The following is a 23,079-nucleotide window of genomic DNA, read 5'->3' as shown; positions in this document are numbered from 1 at the left end:
TCATTGGCAACAAACAATAGATATAACCCCAGGTCAAATAATAGCATACTTTTCAATGTGCCTACTGTTCAATCCGAATTTGGTCAAACAGCCTACCGTTACAATGGTCCGTCAACCTGGAACGCACTACAGAAAGAACTGAAACTAAACATGTTTATCCCCATTTCTGATTTAAAGTCATATCTGGCAGACACTTTACATCATACATGTGAGTGTGTCTAGACTTTTTGTTGTTTACAGCCTGCATATTCTCACTTGTTAATTGTATTTATGTTTTTTATGTTGTGTCCATCTCTGTTTTTATGTGTCTTTTTAAGCTATGTGCTGCCTTTTCTTGGCCAGGGCTCACTTGAAAAAGAGACTACTGTCTCAATGTGACTACCCCGGTAAAACAAAGGATAAACATTTTTTTTTTGATTATGCTGACACCTATTGGCCTACTGAGCCTAATTAATATTCATTAGCCAATTCATTCCCATAGCATAAAAACAGTGTATACACATTTGTAAAGCAGGCGCGTATTGCATTCTTTGTAAAACACCACCGACTATTGTAGGAACGAAAAACAAGTTTTAATGATGTTGTTTAATAATGTATTCACAAGTTAAACAATCAACAATGAACAGAACTACAGAAAATACAGAACACAAAAGTTTTTAAAGAGATAGGGTTAGGCTATAGGCTAAGCTGCCATTGTTTATCACCACATTATTTTAATGCAATTACAATGAATAAAAGTGAAAAGAGCATCAAAAAGAGTAAAGCCTTACATTGACCCATATATTGCCTAAATATTCCAAAAAGCTTACATTTTCTCACCTGAGAAACTTGGTAATGAGAGAAAATATATCTAGAGACGACAATGTATAAATCGTATCTTATGTATACAGAAAATATCTGAATCAGTCCTAAACTTGTGCATTATCGGGTTTCTTAACTCTTCGCACCACCACCCTGTTCCTGCGTCCTTGTCTTGTGCCGGGCTCAGCTGGATTTCCCTCTCCTTCAGGAGGTGGGTGCTCCACTCGAGGAGGTGAGTGGCTCCTGCCGGCTCGGGCTTCATCCACAAACAACTCAATACCCTCAAACGTTGTGGTCAGCTCTGCAAGTCTCTCTTTCAAGGAGTTAAATTCCTTGTAGAGGTCATTTAGGGCTTCAGATAATGGCTGAATCCTGAAAAGACCACATTAATGGGGCAAGTATGACAATAGACATTTTTCCACCAGTTATAGCCTAATGGTTATTACACTTCAGTCCTATTTCAAAAGTAACTTGTCTTGTTCTTTTTCTGATTTTCTTCGCTTAAACAAAAGGTCCAGTTGTACACATCTATTTAAAAAACCATACAGGCATTTACCGTACCTTCCATAGTCTGGCAGCACTGTATTGTGATCATTTAGAAGGAGGTCTTTGACTTGGGTCATGATGGCATATTTCCAGTTATCCAAGACTAAGGTGAGATTGGCACATCCTCTCAAGTTCACCTTCTCAGCTAACAAACGGGGGACAATAATATACATACATACATACTGCATACAGTGGTTATTCAAATGTGAATAATTTTAATCAAAATAAGAGGGATCATAAAAATGCGTTATATTGTCCAAATTGTTTAAATATCAGGGTTTTTTTGTTGTTATTATTTAGTACTGCCTTTCAGAAGCAACAGAAGATACTTACATTTTTCCCGGAAGACAAAGTAAGTACAATTTACCTTGATTTTAAAATTCAAAAAGTTTTCACCCCCAGCTCTTAATGCATCGTGTTTCCTTCTGGAGCATCTGTGAATGTTTGAGTCCCTCAATTCTCCTTGTGTGAAAATATGGATCTCAAAATCATACAGTCACTGCTGGAAAGGGTTCAAATATGCAAAAGGCTGGAGGATTTTTCTGAAGAACATTGGGCAGTTTAACTGCTCATGACAAACAAGGGACTCAAGAACAACCATCACACACACAAAAAAAAAAAACAGCCGTGGATCATCCAGGTTTTAAAAATCAAGGGTTCATAAACTTTTGAACAGGGTCATTTTTATTTTTTTGTCTTGTGGATATGTAAACATATTCTATGTAAAATATCTTATTCAGGACAGTACTAAATAAATAACATGCATTTTGTACGATCCCTCTTATTTTGTTACAATTATTCACATTTTCACAGTTTCTGTAAGGGGTTCACAACATTCAAGCACCATTGTATATATAGTCTACCCAAAAGAAATGACTTGTTTTTTTGTTTATAAATTAAGTTAATTGATTTAAATAAATAAAAAATGTATCATGATATACTTTTTCATGGATATTTGACAATATAACTTAAATATGCAGCAATTACATAACATTTCAGAAGTTTTTAAAGGAAACGTTTTTATTGTACATATTCAGTATTTCACCTTCAACTTTGTAGTCCCACTCTAAGGTCTGTCTTGTGCTTTTCTGAGCAGCTCCCAGGGAGAGCACAAAAAGTAACGGTATAAGACAGTGCATTCCTGTGTAAACAAATGCATTCACACGATCACACACACACACACACACACACACACACACACAAAATGTGATTACACTGGCTAAGAGATCGTGGAGTTAAACAGTGTAATACGATATTGAAGTACTGCCAATGAAATAACATTTTGTAAAATTACCATTTTATTGCTAGAAAGAAGTGCTTACCTGAGGTCTGGTTGTCTCACGACTCAATGAAATAAAAAAAATAAATACCATAAAATATAGCAATCTTTCCGTTTTTATATATACATCCCGACTTAACCCCACCCACTGGTTGGGTCGTGTCTAAAAGTGGAGTTATGTTTCAGTTTCAATGTCACTTTCTTTTATAAGAAAAACAGCTTATAAAACACGGACCCTTCTGCCTTTTTCATGTATATTAAACATTTCTAACCAAAAGTTTAATTAGATACACAACTACTGTAGGCAAATCTCAAACATCCCAGGAAACATCTGAGAGAAATGTATCACTAATAATGGTAAAGGAATAATATATTACAATTATTTAATGTTACATCAAACTATTACAAACATGACGTAAAAGGTTTCCATACCTACCTATTTGTCCACATCAGCTAAAACCATACCGACAGCGACAACAACATGCCAATCACCTCCTCCAAAGTTCAAAACAAACCAAATAAAAATGGCAGTGGTCTCTCGAGAATCTACCTATGGGATCTACAACTGTTCCATAAAATTGGTCATCACTTCTGTGGATGGAAGGTTAGAGAAAGATAAAGAGCAAAGTTGGAAGGACTAGATGGGATCCAGATGTGTCTGGGGTTACAGATTTAACTTCAGAAAGCTTCAGGTAAGATGTTTGATGTTGAGTTCACTCTACCTCTGCATTCCAGCGTTTCATCTGCCACACACATGAGGTCCTTCTGATTGACTGGAGGAAAAACATCAGGTCTATTCTTCAACCATTGTTTAAGAAACACAAAAATTGCTGTAGCCATTTTTAAATACATTCTGTAAAGTAGCCCACCTCTCAGGTTACACTCAAATGCTAAAAAATATCTGGTTTGTTAAAACAATTTGAACAATCAAACGTTCAGGAGCAACTTTCATAAATGAACCTATAATGAAAGCGGTAGGTATTATGAAGTCCATGTTACGTATTTTAAAACAAACCCTTGAATAAGTCTATATGCTCCATTTGTTTGGGATCTACTGTATGTAGAGTCCTTGAAGTATATATAACTGTGCGTTCACACCGCCGCCGGCGAGAGCGTCAAACTTCGCTCTGGCCGCTCTGCCATCGACGCTGTAGAAAGATTCGTGGACGCGCTGCCGCTCTGACGTAGATCGAATGCTTGGTCTTTTTTGAAACGGCATTTAAAGGGGCTGCAAAGCAAACACTCATGTTGATCTGCGTTTGTGCAGACTAACCACAGGTAGGGTATAACCGTATAATATAACCTCATGAAATCATTTAAATGTGAAAGTTTAAAAAAAGCAGATCGATGGAAAGAACTTAACAATTATAGTTACATGTTTGCTAACGAAATAAACCAATTAAAAGCCATTTGTGTGGTGGATAAATAATGTTGCACGTCTTCTTATCAAACCCGCCGCACCAGCAGTGATCAACCTCCTCTATTTTGCTTGGGAACTAATGTGGTCGGAACCGAAGTTTACAGCACTGCGTTCTCTAGAATCATCTCAAGCGGAGCACTTCTACATTCCCATTGGTTGCCGCCGGCTGCCGCCGAACCGCGTCATAGCTCATTACCATAAAGTTGACCTGACTTCAACTCTCCTTGACGCCCAAATCGTCCAAGACGCGCCGCGCCGCTCTCGCCGGAGCTCGCCGCCGGGCTCCCATTGAGAATGAATGACTTCCGGCCACTTTGACGCTCTCGCCGGCGGCGGTGTGAACGCACAGTAAAGTTATACATAAAGCAGCACAGGGCACCATTTTGTCTATCTTGGAAATGAATCATTAGGATAAAAACTATAAACTTTTGTATAACCAAAATTTGGTTGTTGAATGAAACAAATGCACTAGTAATGCAAGAACAAAAAAAACAACAAAAAACTATCCAAAAAAGACGAGACAACAGTATCCAAAGGAATCGGTTTTATTGTTGAACTATTCTCTTTGTATTTAAAAACCCAAAACCAATTGAAAGCATACAACTCAGGGCACCTGTGTTTTGTGACAATGGGGTGTAAGTACAGCTATCCGCAACTCAGAGAAAAGACAGTGTACAACCTCAAACCTCAATTTATTTGAACCAAAAACAGATTTTATCCTGTGGACAATGATCAGTGTGTGCCTACTTTTTGAACAAATAGACTGAATTTTAGTGTCGGAAATTATGGGTGAGTTTGAGAATCGAGAAAATTGAGGAAACGCTACAAAATATAGCGCAAATGTAAACCTCTAGATCATTTCAGATGGCTGAAATTCTCCTGAATGCATATTTTAAGAGATCATGTCTTTGGGCTGGTTTCTAAAACATTAAGGAGGTCATGACCAAATGAAAAAAGTCTGTCAAAAGACAGTATAACCCTGTGTCCAGCCAGTAAAATCTGTCCAGATTACATGGACCAATCTACAAGATCTATGAGGCTGGTTTACAAAAACGTGAAGTCCAAGGGCATTGATGTCAATCAAGTAGACTAAGTTTAGACTTTTGCTTTTATATTTGTAGCTCTGTTCCTTCCCCATCAGTCAATCTCTCTATCTCCACCAGATGTGGAGCTGACAGGCGGGTGAGCGTGTTCAGAGACGGCCCTGACAGACACCTTTGAAGGGGCAATGATACTGACTCCTCAAAGGCTGAACGGTGGAAAAAAAAAAAAAAAATCTCCAAAACTGAAATCTGGACAAGAGCCTGGGGGACGGAAGGGGAAATTGAAAATGAAAGGGTGATGACAGTGAAATGGTGCAGAAAAGGGGACCGGCACCAAAAGTTGAGTGGCTACAGTTTTTACGAAGCAAACGTAAACCAATCCACATTCAAAGCATAGATTCTTAAGCCTTCAGAAGTCAATCGCAATCTTAAGGAAAAGGAACCGCACTCTGGGTCTGCAGCCAAACCAACCATTCAAACTTCAATCTAATGAAGCGTTCAGAACTGACGCTCATCGTCCACCAAAAATAAAGTGAAGGATTAAGAAAAATGAATCGAAGAAAGAAAAGAAAGAAAGAAAAAAAAAATCAAGAAAGCATGCATGTTGGGTGAAGAAAGTGATCTGAACTTGCAACACTATGATTGAAGATCTAAGAAACCAGGGTGATATGAAAAGATCTTTCAGCTGCACTTTTACCTCAAAATGGGCTTGAAAAAGTAATTTCTCTCAACATATAAAATCTTTTGAAATTAAATAACAGCATTATTCCTTCTCTGTTTATTATTTACACAACATCCTCAGTGAGAGTTGGGGAAAGACGTTTAATATCAGAAAAGAATTATCATTTACCAATGGAGCTGAAAGGTTATATTGGACCGCAAAGGGAGATGAGTGTGGTGTAAGGAGCTTCGCCCAAGTGCTTTGTCTAAATTAAAGTCCCAGAATGCACTGGGCTCACACAGAGAGTGCTACATGGGTACAACCCATCATCTTCGGCCATCATTCATCATCAAAGTGATGCAGCTTACAGCGTAGGATTGGGCGCATATTCGAGCACGCGGCTGGCATAGGCGTTTAGATCCGACACAGTCAGTGAGGGAAGGGAGGAGTTAAGGATTAGGCATACTAAAACGGCAGGAATACAGGGAAGTACGCCCACTCTCACTGCTGTTCCCGGTGGGATGTACGGTTCAGCCCGAATTCTTGTGGTTCTAGCTGCGAGGCAAACTGCACATCTCGCAGTGCTCGGTGCCAGGTTGGTTCATGAAGGTGCAGTGGACGCAGGACCACACAGCCGAAGAGGACTGTGGGACAGCTGGGCCACCCATGGCATAATCCATAGATCCTGATGCCTGCCCTCCAACTGTGCCTGAGATAAAGAATAATACAAAAAAAAAAAAGAACAAGACCCATCTTTAATCACAATATCAAAATGGAGATTCTCTCGACAATTAACAATTCATTATTTGTCCTTAAAAAAAAAAAAAACTATAAATAATACTGAAAATAACACTGCACGACTACTCACTGCAGAGCTGCTCGATTGTGGCCCATTGCTCTGATTTCTTCCAGGTCTGAGCCAATTCCTCATTGGATGTCTTCACTGCATCCAGCAGAAGTCCGATGCTGTCCTGTAGATATAAGAGAGAAGGGGATGAAGTTGTCAGGCAAAATAAATGTACCAACGTTTTATAAGATGAGGTTCCCTCTTGACAAAAACAAGTGTAGTAGTAGTAGTAGTAGTAGTAGTATCGTACAACAAACAACAAGTATCATAGTTGTGCCTACACAGGAACTAGATAAAAACCAAGCATGACAACCTGAAGAACCAAACAAAATAATAATACAGGGTTAAGGGGGAGAGTGTGTTTGTGTATGTCTGTATATATAGATAAATACAATGAAAAACTCACCTGTAAGGGCATGACCTCATTGGTGACAAGAAAGAGGAGCAGGTGGAAATCTGAGACGATGCCCAGGAAGGAGGTGGAGGAGGAAGAACACTGGGAAAGATACGTCGCTAAACTGTGGAAGTCCTGCACACACACATTTTCAAGTGAATATTTAGCAAAGAACTATACATCTAGGAGGTAGGACTCTACTTTGACCTCAGTAAAAAAAAATATGTTAGAATAAAATTAAAAGTAGTTTCATGAGCAATGCAAGGCTTATAGAGGGTATGCGTCGAAATCACTTTCCCGCCGGAACACGCCCCTCAGCCGGACTGAGTGGCAAAAGAGCTGCTGCATGACTGGATTTAATAGGGGAAAACACAAATAAAACAAACGTTTATCAGTTTAAACTAAAGTTTGGACTCGATATACATGTTCCTTACAACTTACCAAAGTTCTAGTGATCCATGGATATTGACATGCAGCCAGGAATCATGTTTTCCTGACAGCCTGATCTCGGTACATAAATATTTATCACTGTCAGTCATTACAATTTCGAGAGTGAATGCCATATTTATATGTGGATAGGATATGTATTGAAGCGTGTGTGTGGCCGCTTGTCAGGAATGGAAAACAAATGTTTTTAAAATTATTTTTCTATAAATCGCATAGACAGCGCAAAGAGGACTTGTGCGCGTACAGAACTCACTTTTGCAGCACTGGACAAAAACTCGAGTGGTGAGTGGATTCTAACTTCAACACCTATGATTGGCCAAGAAATCAACAAACATGTCTGTGATTGGCTACATTACTCACCGAAGCAAAAACACGTTGGAAATTGAATCATTTGACGAGCACAAATACAGATCTTATGCCAACTCTTTTTTGCTAATGATATGCTATTATTTTGAAGATAACAGATCCTAGACCAGCATGGCTAAGCCCCCCCAAGCGCCAGGCCGGGTTGTGCGTGTTTTTCAAGGCATTCACGCTAAAAACAAATGCTGCTTCTCAGTCTTTTTGCCACTCAGTGGGCATAACCGCTGTCACTCTTGACGACGGTGACATCAAGTGCATACCCTCAATTCATCTTCACCAACAGAAGCTGACAAATGTCTACAGATATGATACAGAACAAAAAATATCATTCCTAGACTGAAAACAGACGTCAAACCCTAAATGTGTACCTGAGTCTCTCCCAAAGCGTCTCTGTTTTCGATGGGGAAGCGAAGAGTAGAGGAGAAGGTGAACACAGGGTCTTTTGGGAAAGTGGTGGTGATCTGAAACAGAGGGTTAAACTGCATTGACAAACCAAAGACTATGATAGCATTCATTTATTTCCATAGCGTTAAATGAAAAAGTTCAGTGGGTCAACCAGGAATGGGCCATTTGTTTACAGCCGGTTTGATGCCATGTACCATAGTTGGCACATGGCTCTCTGCTGGGTCTTAAAGACCAGATATAAGACCACTTACATCTTTGTATCAAAGTTGTAAAGACAACAATTGTATAAACTTACTCCCCTACACCCATTGACTTTTTGACTGGCATGCGTAGGTTAAAGGTCTAGAGTGTGATCAGTGCAAAAGTATGTGGTTGTAACAACTACTCACGTCAATGATCAAGTACTCCACCGGCAGTGGTCGGGCTAAATGCGTGATGTCATTGCCGAATTTGTCTGTATCCTGGAGGTGAAGAAAAAGATTTGAACATTAGAACCTTGTTATGCCTTGCTGACAACTAATCCCTGCATTCCAGTGGCAGAAGTGACGCTGATAAGACTGTTTATGCCCAAAGCAATAGACATAGTAACTTTCATTCCCTCTGTTTTAAGAAATGTGACAAGTTCCGATAAAAAGAAGGCTCAGATTGTTAAGAGACATCAGTTAAAACCTGCAAGTGATACGATCTCGGCTACAGTTACATGCTGGAACAGAAATGAAAATGTAAAGCGAAAGGCAAAAAAACTTGAAACCACTTAAAGCTGTGTGACTGTTCGGAAAATGTGCGTTCATACTTCTGTTCAAAGGTTTGGGGTCAGTAAGGTTATTTTTTAAATAAATGAATACTTTTATTCACCAAATGATACATTAAATTGATCGAAAGTAACAGTAAAGACTTTCACATTGTTACAAAAAAATCTATTTTTGTTCTTAAAACCTTTCTATTCATTAAAGAATATTGAAAGATAATGTATGTATAATGGTTCCAACAAAAATATTAAGTTTAACTTTGTTTCGTGAGCACCAAATCAGCATATTAGAATGATATTTCAAGGATCATGTGACTCTGAAGACTGAAGTGATGATATTAAAATAGAAAAGTTATTTTAAATTGTAATACTATGTAACAATATTAGTTATTTTTTAACAAATAAATGCATTCTTGGTGAGCCTAACGGTGCGTTCACACCAGACGCGAATGAAGCGTTAAGCAGAGTGATTTACATGTTTAGTCAATGCAAAGATTGTGGCGCGATTCGCGCGAATTGAGCGTTTGACGCGCAAGTTGAAAAATCTGAACTTTGCCGGATATCCACGCCGCGTTAACCGATCAGGAGCTTGCTCTAGCAGTGACAACAATGAGGACAAAATCATATGTGGATACCCGGAGCTGTATGATACATCTTCGTACTTTATAGAAACAGGAATAAAAAGGATCTTGCTTGGAAGAAAGTGAGTGAGGTAAGTTGTAAAAAGCACTCTTTACTCAATTTGTGCTATACATAGGCTATTGAGACTACAAGCTAGTTAAAGCCAGCAAATTGAGCTTATTTGCCGTATTTTAAAATAATGCATGTCAGCCATTTCGCAAGACGAGCAAGCTGGCAGAAGCCCCTCCCGTGACGCAAATTTGCATCTGTTGTGAAGTGAATGTCACGTGCGAATGAAGCGAGTAAACTCAAAATGTTCAAGCGGCCAACTACGCGCAAGTCGCGTCTGGTGTAAATGCACAGTAAGACACCTTTCAAAAACATTTATAAAAATCTTTCTGACCCAAATTTTTCAATATAGTGTATGAGCATTCATCCATGCATCATGATTTTATGCATTTAGCATCTGTGTTTCATAACGATGTGTGAGGGACATTTTAGTCTAGTACCTTATAGAAGACATCAGGGACGTACTGCTCAGTGCTGGACTCTTTGGCATAGCCCAGTTCAGGAGCATCTCTGCAGGGCAGTAGACACTCATCCCTCACCAGAGCCATGCACTGATTGGACACCTGATACCCCTCAAAGTGCACCTGGTTATCGGGACCGCCTGCCAAAGCAAAAAATACTAAACCTGTTAATTTTTCTCGGGTACCAATAAAATGCCCTGGGCAAAAATGGACAGCATGGACAGAAACAGACAGTGATTTATCAGCCTTGAAGCAAATACCACACAGGCTTTGACACAACCAAATACCTTAATTTATCACCTCACTGTGAACAGCAGCAGTAAATCTGCAAAAGAGGACGCTGCGTACCTGTTGCCACCACTGTGACAAACTTGGATCCAAAATGGCCTTCTGGAGAAAGCCGACACGCATTGCCATGTTGATTCTGGAAGTGTCCAGCTGTAATGCACTCCTCTGCACTCAGGAAGTATGAATCCTGAACAGGTGAAACATTTCCATTGGTCAATAACGATATTAGAGCACACTATGTAGTTAGTCTCATCTTTCATTTGCCAACTTACCTTGTTTCTGGTGTAGCGGACGGTACCTATCCTGGTGTCCTCTGACAGAAGATCTGTGAAAATCCACCCCACCTGAAAGAATAGTTGATATTACTAATCAAAAACAGCTTTACTACATTTGGAAGCTGTTCCACATGCTCAGCCAGAAACAAGGGACACTTCTATCATCCATCAGTAACTTGAAAGTATCATATGGAAGTCATAGAGGTGTGGAGAGAGAGGAACTCTAAGAATCCCATTAGAGAGCCTCATGGGATGAATGACTACACTATGGCAGACCTACAGTTAAAGCATCCAGCCTACCACTTATATACACTGTAAGGCCAAAAGTTTTGGGACATCTACCTTTACATTCACATGAACTTTAATGACATCTCATTCTTAATCCATAGAGTTTAATATGGAGTTGGCCCACCCTTTGCAACTATAACAGCTTCAACTCTCCTGGGAAGGCTTTCCACAAGGTTTAGGAATGTGTTTATAGGAATTTTTGAACATTAATTTAGAAGCACATATATGAGGTCAGGCACTGATGTTGGACGAGAAGGCCTGGCTCGTAATGTCCACTCTAATTCATCCCAAATCGGGTTGAGGTCAAAACTCTGTGCAGGCCAGTCAAGTTCCTCCATACCAAACTCGCTCATCCATGTCTTTATGGACCTTGATTTGTGCACAGTAATGTTGGAACAGGAAGGGGCCATCCCTAGCCTGACGTCGTCATACTCAATTCTAGTCAGAATTTGAGTCTGATACTGCTCCGTTGGGCTGTGATTATGCGGAGTGTTTCAACCGAACCAGGAAAGACCTCAATTGGATAGACCTACAACCAATCAGAGCAACGGAGCGACGCATAACGTTAGTTGTCAAATGTCAACAGAACTCAACTGCACTGTGTTGCCAAGTCCACGGGTCGAAGCGACCCCAATTATGTGATATACAGACCCAGGAATGCGAATTTTAGCAGGCAGCCCTGCCAAAATAACATATTTTACCCCCCAAATGCCTTTTTTTCCCGGAGAACCCCCCTGGAAAGCTATTGGGCTTGTTTTTGGCTAGTTTTGAGGAACGTTAGCAATTGGGCGGGTTTCGTTGTAAAAACTTGGCAACCCTGTCTGCACGCACGCTGGAATAAGTAGCCTAACGTTAGAAGAAAAAGATAAGTGTAAACGATATTTGCCGGTGTTGTAAAAAAAGAATTTAAGGATACACAGAGTACTTACCAACACGATCATCATTTCTGAGAGAAATAGTAAAGGTGAATGTATACATGAACAAGTTCTCCGTTTAGGATTAGAACAAATTCAACCCAAGCGCTCTTTGATGACGTGGATGATTACGTTACGGTTTATCATCTGTCCATCATCGTCTAAAGCCCGCCCTGACAATTTCATTGGTCCGAACAGCTTCCGTTCGGGCATAATTACTTCTCTATTGAGCAAGTCCAGACCGAACTGCCAGAGTTAAAATGTTGTGGGCGGGGCTAAGTTCGGCTGGCATCCAGGCTAGGCCATCCCCAAAATGTTCCCACAAAGTTGGAAGCATGAAATCGTCCAAAATGTCTTGATTTTCATGAAGTGTTTAGAGTTCCGTTCACTGGAACTAAGGGGCAAACCCCTGAAAAACAACCCCACACCAAACTTTACACTTGGCACAATGCAGTCAAGCAAGTACCGTTCTCCTGGCAACCGCCAAACAGACTCATCCATCAGATTGCCAGACAGAGAAGCGTGATTTGTCACTCCAGAGAACACTCCAGAGTCCAGTGGTGGAGTGCTTTACACCACTGCATCCGACGCTTTGAATTACACTTGGTGATGTAAGGCTTGGATGCAGCTGCTCGGCCATGGAAACCCATTCCATGAAGCTCTCTACGCACTGTTCTTGAGCTAATGTGAAGGTCACACAAAGTTTGGAGGTCTTTAGCGATTGAGTCTGCAGAAAGTTGATGACTTCTGCGCCTCAACATGCACTGACCCCGCTCTGTGATGTTATGTGGCCTACCACTTCGTGGCTGAGTTACTGTTGTGCCTAATTGCTTCCACTTTGTTGTAATACCACTAACAGTTGACCATAGAAAATGTAATAGTGAGGAAATTTCACGAATGGACTTATTGCACAGGTGGCAACCTATCACGGTACCACGCTTGAATTCACTGAGCTCCTGAGAGCGACCCTGCTCTCTCCTCTCCCATTTTAAATCCTGTTGTCTTTAATAACTTGGGTAAAATATTCATTCTTTCATGAACTACTATTTACCCAATTTTTAAGAGGCATGGAAAAAGTCTCTCACCTTCCGTAGGCCCAGTTTTGCAGCAATCTCCTCAACTGCTTCTGCCTTGGGATCTTCAATCAATTCCAAGCTGTTCTGGGTTCCAATCTGAGTCATAGCACACAGGTGTCAAAGGAAGAGAACTTGAAGCAGCAAATAAATACTTGACCTTTTTGAATAAAAAATTCCATACATGCATTATTAAGGAACTAGAGCAATACTGCATTACTTTATTAATCATTAAGTGGCAATTTGTATGAAATGGCAGACTTTTTTTATTCATTTAATAAAATAAGCAGGTGGAAATAATTTAATAAAAGCTAAAAGTCATGGGCAACCTTATCATGAATATACATTTTTGTCAAACTCTAAAATTTGATTAGGAAGAAATTGCTATTTGTGGGGAGGAAAAGTCCTGTAATCAAAAATTGCTAGAAAAATGGTAAAACCTACAGAACATTCAGTTATTGAAACATCTAGAATTATTTGAATTCTTTATAATTATTATAATTTAATTATTTTAATATTTTATGACAGTTTCCATAAATAAAGTTAGAAAATGTGCTTATGTCGTCATTTCAGCAGTACCAGAAATATCTTTATGGGCCTTAATATTGTCTGAGAATGGGGGGCCAAACTATAAATGTTAAGTATTTTAATGCCCTCTTGTGTTTACCTAGTACTAGTGCAGATAACTCAAAAGAGCTTAGAGAATCAGTCACTCAAAATGATGAAAAAATACTTGGGATGATAGGCCACTGACTCTGTGTCAGGCCTGAGACTCTCACCTGAGGAGGTTCATAAATGGCGGCAACCTCTGCTCGAAGGCCAAGAGGGATGTCTTTGTGCTCAGTGTAGCGTCCGTATAGGTAACCCATCCGCTGGCTACCTGTCTTCCTCCAAAAGTCAAGGAAACGGTCAGCAATGGTGTGGTTCTCAAACATGATGTTGTCCACGTGTCGATATTTCTGCAACAAGAATTTTGCAGATCAAAACATGGGCATAAATGACACTGCACCTCAGGGAGCACTTATTTACCCACCTGAGTGTGAAACGGTGAAGTGGAGAGTGATTAGATGAAAGTAAGGATGTTTATGATACAGGCTGAGAGGAGCTTGGTACCTGTCTGTTGAGAGTGATGGCGCTGGGTTGGCACTTGGTACAGATGCCCTCTGGCCAGGGCGGATGACCCTCACAGCCGGATTTAATCTTACAGCTGATATTCTCAAGTGCCACAAACTTCCCCCTGAGAGACAGGAAAACTTTAATAAGTCACTTTATTTCCAAAATATTATGCAGGTAAGAGTGGAGAGTTCCCAGAAGCACTAACTTGTCTGCTCCGCCCGTGAGTTTCCGGATGTAGGCGTGGAAGGACATGTGCTTGACCGGTGGGTCGAGGTGGTTCAGATAGTCTTCATCAAAAGGCTATTAAAACAGATAATGGAAAATAAACAGCAAATTTTGATCAGTCTTAACTGCAGTATTGTAATCAGTACTCTCTGTGATGCACATCTAGGTTAGACCAGCGTTCCTCAACCTTTTTGACTTCAAAACCCCTCATTATGTAGACCAAAATATTTAAGTAGTCTTGCTAAAATGACAAAGCTGCTTGTTTTCAAACTTTTTACATTTACAGAAACTAGTAAAGTTACATATACAGAAACAGGAGTGTCAACTGACAATATATTACAATAATTGTAATGATTACATAACAAATTAAATTAAAGGCATAGTTCACTCAAAAATGAAAATTCTGTCATTAATTACTCACCCTCATGTTGTTCCAAACCCGTAAGACCTTCGTTCATCTTCAGAACACAAATGAAGATATTTCTGATGAAATCCAAGAGCTTTCTGACCCCTCCATAGACAGCAATTTAATTACCACTTTCAAGGCCCAGAAAGGTAGTAAAGACATCGTTAAAATAGTCCATGTGACTCCAGTGATTCAACCGTAATTTTAGGAAGCGACGAGAATACTTTGTGGGCAAAAACAAAAAAAGAACGACTTTATATAACGACTTTGGCCTGAGAGCTCTCGGATTTCATCAGAAATGTCTTCATTTGTGTTCTGGAGATGAACGAAGGTCTTACGGGTTTGGAACAACATGAGGGTGAGTAATTAATGACAGAATTTTCCTGACTTTTCCACTTTTTTTGTGATTGAGATAAATTATCTAAATATTTCTTAAACTCACAAATTTGGCAGTTTCTCAGCTATTTCTACTCAACATATTAGAAACAAATGCAAAAATGAAATTTCCATGTCTTTTTCAGATTTTAATTTCCAGTTGACTTTTCCAGGTCTAGAAATCACACTTTTATATTCATATATCCAGGTTTTATTAGACTGTGGGGACCAACAGTGGGGAAAAAGTATAGTTGTTGAGGGAACAAATAAAAATAAGAAATAAGATGTAAGCTTTCATCTTGATTTGTTTTAGCTTATTTTATTTTAAGTCATCTTGAGGCACCTCTGTAAGCATAGGACCCTTGGTTGAGACCTATCTTCCAATCAGTATTCTAGTGTTCCAAGGGAGGATCACAAGATCACAAGCTCTTACCTCTAAAGGTACGCAGTGCACACATTTCCCCATGAGACCATGCCGGCACCTGAAAAACAATGACAAAGAATGCCCTGTAAACATATACAGTAAAAATATCTCTAGTACTAAATTAATTATTCAATAAGCTGCATCTTGAAAGAAAATAACTTTGAAAATCCACTAGGACTTGAGAAAAATATATGCAACATAGATAAGAACCGTTTCAGAGGTAGTGTGGAAAGAAAAGCCAACTCACAGCTGGGGGTCTCTGTTTCTGTAGATCTTTCCCTCCTGTTTGGACAGATACTGGTCAATCTCATCCTCTGGGATCTGTGGTGCAGAGTGTGAGCGGGATAAGGAAGATGAAGATGAGGAGGAGGAAGGAAAGGAGGAAGGAAAGGAGGGGTAGGAAGAAGAAGTGTGAGGCTGAGCTGTGTCCATGTTCTCACTGGAGGGTCCAGCTGAGGATGGGTAAAGAAAAAGCATGTCGCCATGCCTAAAAGACAAAGAAAAACAACTCAGTCACGTTTACTTACGCACAATGCTATGCTCTTGCCAAGACACAAGCCCACACGTGCCCAACCGAGTAAACCCAATCTCTCACAACTGCACACTTACTTGATTTTCAGCAGGCTGAGGGTCTTGTTCTGTGACAGGATCTCTCCAGTCTTGTTCCGGTTCAGGTAGATCGAAAAACCATTTGAACTGAAGCCAAACTCATTGGCAACCTGGAAAGAAAGTAACAAAGGATGTCAGAAACAAGAAGATACGTTTTTCCATTTTCTTCCCGGAACTGATATAATTAATATAACTGCAGCACAGTTATTCTCATTCTTGGTCTGTCTAATCCTCCTTTTGGAGCCTCTACTAATAAGATGATAAAGTTTTGATGCATTAAATAAGGGATGCATCCAAAATGTGTGGTGTCAGTCATGATTATTTGACTTTCAGAGACTGTGCAGCGATGACCGCAGGACTTTGAGAGTCTAAAGCCATGCAGATAAACACATTACACAAACTCTAATGAAGTTATGAGAGTAGAGTGCTTGAGAGAAAGAATGAGACAAAAGAGAGATGCACATAGAGACATACATAACGCAAGCATCTATTAACCAATTGATAAGCTACTAGATCTGAACTTGAAAATTATGTGTGGTCAGACTCCCTGCATGATAAAGACAAAATCAGGATAAAATACTAACAAAAATTACAACCATTCAAAAGTTTGGTGTTAGTAGGTTTAGTATATTGAAATAAATATTTTATGCTAACCAAGGCTGAATTTATTTGATTAAAATACAGAAAATATTAATAAATGTAATGCATCCTCGCTGAATGAAAGTATAAATTTCTTTCAATAAAACATAAATCTTACTGATGTCAAACTTTTAAAAGGTACTGTGCACAGGAAAATAATTTAGATACTTGTGGATATCTGCCACTAGTGGATGTTATGCCACTAACATGGCAAATGTACAGTTGAGCAGAAAAATAAAATGGATGTTTAATGGATTTAATTTAAGACCAATTAAAGAAAATTGAAGGAATAAATTGAAGGAAAAATACATCAATATGTTCTTTATATGTAAATGTCTTAAGCACACAATTAGCTGTGTAGCAACACTTCAAAGTTTGAAAATACATTTTCCAACAGATCCCAATAACTTAATTCATTTGACAAAAAATAGCCTAAAGTTTGAGATAAGAAACCTTGGGACATTTTGTAAAGTGATTTGAGTTCCATAGAAGTAATTTTCATACCAAATGACAGATATTTCACTAAATTTTGTTCAATTTCTCAAAAAACAAGACTTAATTTCTTCATTTTGCATGTCAAGTGAATGTATCTTGATCTAAGGATGTTTTGAATTTGTACTGGAAAACAAAAAACCTGAGGTAGGACAATTTTTTGCGGTGCAAGCAATTTAATTTTGCAATTAAATATAGGCCCCTATAAAATCGGTTTTATACTTTTTTTTGTTTTGTTTTATAGTTTATTCTATTTTCATCCATTTTTTCAGCATCAGGCCTAATTTAATGACTTGATAATGAATTTAAGACATCAAGGCCTTAAATTGTGGAAGGTAAAATGTAAGACTTTTAAAGACTTTTTTTAAGACGCTTGGAAACCCTGCTAGAGATACGCTTTTTAAAAGTTGAACTTAAGCGTTGTGTTATTCAAATGCCATGTCTTGCACGAAACACTGCAAATGATGAGCGGCACGAGCACAACGGTCAAAAACGTCCATCTAGCGAGTTTACATAGAAAAACAATAAATAAGTAGTGCTGTGGAATGTAAAAATGCATTGTGTATGAACCAGTATAAACTCATTCCAAAGTGAACTTACTCATAGCTTGACAAGTGTAACATACTACCCAGTTCATAACATATTCAACATGGAAATGTTTTAAAAATGCATTATGCATTTCTTTTGATCCAAGCCCCAGAACACAAGATGAGCAAGCACACATTTCTCACTCAGAGGTCATAGCTAGACTCTTCGAATTCTCTGTGTCTCTTTGCTGCTATTTAATGCCGAAATCAAACGATGAGATGGTCTCAATTGATCACTGACTCACTCTCCGCCTTCCTGCTGAGAGACATGAATCTTTAATGGGACACGCAGTGTCTACACCAGGCAAACACAAACCCTCTGCCTGTCTCAAAACAGCCTATAACACCTTCAACTAAAAAAAATCCACATTCCTCTATGACATATACTGTATATATAATCCTACGGACAATTTAAGCTATCAAAATCAAGATTTAGATAAGACATGATGTTGTCATGAGGTAACAATGTTTTTTCCGCACTTATTCTGAATATTGGATTACCTACTACTACTCTTCTACTAAATATATAACTAGATAGACCTAGAAATAGAATATTATGAAATACATATATTATCCATGTTAGATAACAAATAGTAATTTTGCATTTTTAAAAAAAAAAAAGTACATCGTTTTTATTAATTTAATTTCAGTTTATTTATTTCAGTACATCAAATTAAGCTAAATGAAAATGAGAATGGTTTTTATATTTTATTTTCAAAGCAACAAATTTGCTTCAGCTAGTCTCGTATAGCCAGACCTTCAGACTGACAGTAGAACTCGCAACCTTCATTTACTTTTATGCAGTTACTTTTCATATTGTTAATTAAAAGGTGAATGAGAATCTGTCAGCTCAATTGTCATGTAAGAGATTAATATTAATGTCACTTTGTCTGCAATGTAATTTGCAGATTAATATTTTTACCATTCTTTGTGTCCTGAAGTAAATGTCCTTTTTTTCTGTTTCAGTTCTAAGAAAATCAGTGGGCCTATTATTGTTTTACAAATGAAGCTCTTAATACTGCTGCCAAGGGATGTTTACATTTAAACATCCTTTTTTTGTTGTTGTTGTTGTCTGTAATGCAGCTACATTTTGTTTATTATTATTTATTTTTTCAATTGAAAGAGAACAGAATATTTAAACAATGCTTGGAGAGCATTTGTGTGTGATTTGAGTTCTGAAAACTTGGCTCAAAGTTAACTAAAACAACCATTTCAAAATTAAAAGTAATTTTCTTTTTTATATATTATAGTTAGAATATGTATAACTCAATGTTTCAATTAATTGAAAAAGCTGAATAATTGTTAAAAATGTACTGATTAGTCGTTGATGTCAATGACAATAATCGACGATTAGTCGATTAATAGTTATAATAATCGTTAGATTAATCGATTATTAAAATAATCGTTTGTTGCAGCCCTAATGACCACCAACATGTAAAGCAAACAATCACATTTTATTTTGTTCCGCATCATATTTAAGGGTGTGAAACGTAAAGTCGATGTCCCTATGATAACAGACTAGCGTGCATCTAATAAATGATTAATTCAAAAATGTTGTGCAGGTTTTTTGCAACAATGGCGCAGCCAACGTCACATACTTTTGAAAATCCAGCATTTAGTTGATCCTGATAAGCGCTCATTGTCACAGTTGTAAACGCGTCAGCTTTCTTCTTCCATGAAGGGGTTTGGCGTCCCAGCGGCTTTGTTTTACGGGCGGACTGCGAAAGAACGCAACACACACGTCTCCTGGAAATCCTGTAGAATTCAACCAATCAGATGACGAGTACGAAACTCCCATTTATGTGCACCAGACGTCCAGCCAAGTTTCTACGTTTCGAGACTAAGTTTCGGCTAACTATAATAACCCTGCTATAAGCATTTTATATTTTGGGCTTTTGATGGCACTTCGGGACCAAGCCCTGGTTCATTCCTGACTCTGCAGAAAGCACACCGCCCATCAAGCTTTGCACCACAGCAGAGATGCGTGTCACTGCGGCCCACATCTGTGAGACTGCAGCATATGGACATATACGGTAGGTCTCCTTTTTCAGAGCTGCCCTCATTAATAAACCAACATTCAGCACTCAGCAGGAGTAAGAGTCTGTGCTGCCACTATTAATGACTCACAGAATCTGATGTTGTTGTAGTGCTATTCTCAGCTTCTTTCTAGACAGGCTATGAATATAACCATTGCATAAGTGCAGAGGCAGACAATGGATACAATCTGTGGTGAATAGTAACAGCTATTCGGTCATAATTATAGTGAAGGGTGAGCAAATAAATGTGACGGCGTATTCAATATTCATTTGAATGAAGATTTAAATATTTTGCTACAGTCAACTTAAAGGATTAAATAACTTTAAAACTCACCCTCAAGCCATCCTAGGTGTATATGAGTTTCTTCTTTCAGACGAACGCAATCAGTTAATAAATATTATGGTTCTTCCAAGCTTTATAATGCTCTTCCACCACACCGCCTTCCGCATTCAACTTACGAGGAAAGTGTAACGCCTATCGCAGTTCAAAACGCTTAAGCTGTGCCAGCTACAATTTCTTCCTAAGTTGAATACAGAAGGCGATGTGGCGGAAGCTAAATACTTTACATTATAAAGATGTATGGTTAATAAAACTTTATTAACCCCCCGGAGCCGTGTGGAGTACATTTATGATGGATGGATGGATGCACTTTTTTGAGCTTCAAACTAAATGGACCCCGTCACTGCCATTATAAAGCGTGGAAGCATCAGGATATTTATTAATATAACTCAGATTGTGCTCATCAGAAAGAAGAAAGTCATATACACCTAGGATGGCTTGAGGTTGAGTAAATCATGGGGTAATTTTCGTTTTAAAGTGAACTATTTCTTTAATCTGCTTGGCTAAAAAGGATTTGATACATTTACATTCCATTTTTTAGAGAAAATACATATTATACAGTCATTCAAAAGTTTAGGGTCAGTGAGAATGATTTAATGTTTTTGAAAGTTTTGTTCTCCTCATTTGATTAAATGTAAATGAGGGACGTCTCACATGCTCACAAAGGCAGCATTCATTTGATAAAACAGTAATATTGTGGGAAAAAATTACAATATAAAAGAACTGTTTTATATATTAATATATTTTTTAATTTGATTTATTCCTGTGATGGTAAAGCCATGATTCTTCAGAAATCATTTTAATATGCTCAAGAAACAATTCTTATCATCATCATCATCAATGTTGAAAACAGATGTGCTGGTTAAGAAACCATCATACATTTTCTTCCTGGATTTTCCAATGAATAGAACGTTCAAAAGAAAAGCATTTATTGAAAATAGAAATCTTATTAAAATAATAAGAATCAAATATAGCAGTGCAATACTGCCAATAAGAGGTTTAAAGGAGACAATTGTACAGCTTTCATCTTTTAATTACATATATGAGGGGAAAAAATACAGAGCACAAAGCACAGAGTGAGGTCTAGGGCAAAATTGTCATTCTCTGTACCTTCTTAAGGAAAGCTGCAGCTGTCTCACGCTTTGTTGAGGCGATTTTTTTCATTCCATCTGGAGATTGGACACGGATGATCTGTCATGGAGCAAATATGAGAAAAGGGAAGTTTACAGTTAGTGCAACAGAATAGCAAACATACAAACTTTCAATCTACAATCATTCTCTATAGGCATAACGCAACGCAAGTTAAAAGTTAAAAAAAAGTCCAGCTCCCCCTCTCTGGATGTAATTTGAGCGTAATGGATGGAGCTAGAAGGTCCTACCACATCCTAACCCAACCCATAACTCTATACCTCCAGCCATTAGATCCACAGAGGTGGAAAACATGACGTCCAGAGAGGTGGAGCTGGATGTCATTTGGCTCTGCAATGAGCACCACTTGGGTTAAAACGGCACGAGAGCACAACTATTAACCAGTACAAAACAAGCCAGTACGAAGACAAAACAGGTGGTTGGAGGGGAAACCATTGACATTTGACAGTCAAAGCGGTACAGAGGTCTACGCATGACACATGTCTCCAAACATCTCACTGAATGACATTATTATTATTACATATTATCATATGAACACAGAGCTACACTCCTGGTCTCACCCGCCTTCTCTTAACACGAAAGCAAAACAAAATATCATGTGCCATTCAAAACACTTTAATAAGTTACTCAATGTCAACTCACTTCCCAGATATAAAACTATAAGAAACACAACAGTTTAAAACAACCCTAAGTTAACTGAGGTCATATCTTAATATCTCAACTGGTCATGTAGATGAAAGACATCTAGAATTAAATAAGCCGACATTATCTTACACTGACACATCTTGTCTTCAATAACCTGTGCCAAGCCAAATAAAGTCAACCTCAGCAGAAATAATAAACCGCAGCGGTAAATCATAAGTTAACGAGTCAGATGAGAGGTGAACACATACATAAACGTGTTTTTTATTGTTTAATGCGTTTCTGGACCATTCTGGCTGAGTCTGATCATTAGCATCTTGCTAACAATTCTGCTGCCTCATCACTGGATGACAGACTTCACTTAAACTGCTAACATACACACGCAGACTGACACTTACTATGTTTTCTGCCATGTTGATGGGATGAACCGTCCCTCTTGATGTCGCCGAAATGAGACTTGACGTATTTTAATATCGCTGTTTATGTGATCTGCTCGGGTCTATGCAGCGATGCCAAACTCACAGAGCCGGTGCCACATCTATATGAGTCCGGGCTATGACAGGATCATGCTTAAAGTCACCGGATAGAAACGAGGAGATATATGTTATGTTCCTGTATATCTTAAATGTTTTTTTAAAGAAATTGTATGTAGCCTATTTTTCCCAAAAGATAATGATTTGTATATATTATTATTATAATACCGTTTTTACATTTTTTTTAACGTTTTGTAGTCACATTTTAATAGCTTTTGTTTTTGTGGAATTTTCCATCTAGAGATCTTATAAAAAATTGTATTTGCATGCTTATTTGTGATGACAACATTATACACACACACACACACACACACAAACACACACACACACACACACACACACACACACACACACACACACACACACACACACACACACACACACACACACACACACACACACACACACACACACACACACACACACACACACACACACACACACACACACACACACACACACACACACAGCCTTATTTTTTATTTATTACTTATTTTGAATAGAGGCATATAGCATATTTATTATTTATTTTATTTTATTTTGAATAGATGCACTGTTTTACA

General features: G+C 38.4%; 2 protein-coding genes across 2 annotated transcripts; both read right to left on the bottom strand.

The window, feature by feature from the left end:
- Positions 1-557: 557 nt before the first annotated feature.
- Positions 558-3,807, bottom strand: LOC307144015 (uncharacterized protein). The gene is made up of 5 exons (XM_079845936.1): positions 3,496-3,807; positions 3,349-3,399; positions 2,393-3,217; positions 1,363-1,492; positions 558-1,173 (listed from the first exon to the last, which is right to left on the bottom strand). Exons 3-5 carry the CDS (start codon positions 2,484-2,486, stop codon positions 909-911), a joined length of 489 nt encoding a protein of 162 aa, XP_079702062.1. The 5' UTR covers positions 2,487-3,217; positions 3,349-3,399; positions 3,496-3,807; the 3' UTR covers positions 558-908.
- A 769-nt stretch (positions 3,808-4,576) lies between these two features.
- On the bottom strand, positions 4,577-22,561 carry nploc4 (NPL4 homolog, ubiquitin recognition factor). The gene is made up of 17 exons (XM_079846293.1): positions 22,382-22,561; positions 21,303-21,383; positions 16,099-16,208; positions 15,737-15,976; positions 15,499-15,547; positions 14,265-14,359; positions 14,057-14,180; positions 13,723-13,902; positions 12,956-13,042; positions 10,666-10,737; positions 10,454-10,580; positions 10,085-10,245; positions 8,596-8,667; positions 8,170-8,262; positions 7,004-7,126; positions 6,619-6,721; positions 4,577-6,459 (listed from the first exon to the last, which is right to left on the bottom strand). Exons 1-17 carry the CDS (start codon positions 22,394-22,396, stop codon positions 6,302-6,304), a joined length of 1,890 nt encoding a protein of 629 aa, XP_079702419.1. The 5' UTR covers positions 22,397-22,561; the 3' UTR covers positions 4,577-6,301.
- Positions 22,562-23,079: the final 518 nt, after the last annotated feature.

The sequence above is a fragment of the Gobio gobio genome (genome assembly GCF_949357685.1).
Source record: "Gobio gobio genome assembly, chromosome: 20".
Taxonomy (NCBI): domain Eukaryota; kingdom Metazoa; phylum Chordata; class Actinopteri; order Cypriniformes; family Gobionidae; genus Gobio; species Gobio gobio.
Note: the sequence above shows the minus strand (reverse complement) of the source record. Positions and strands in the feature narration are given on the sequence as shown.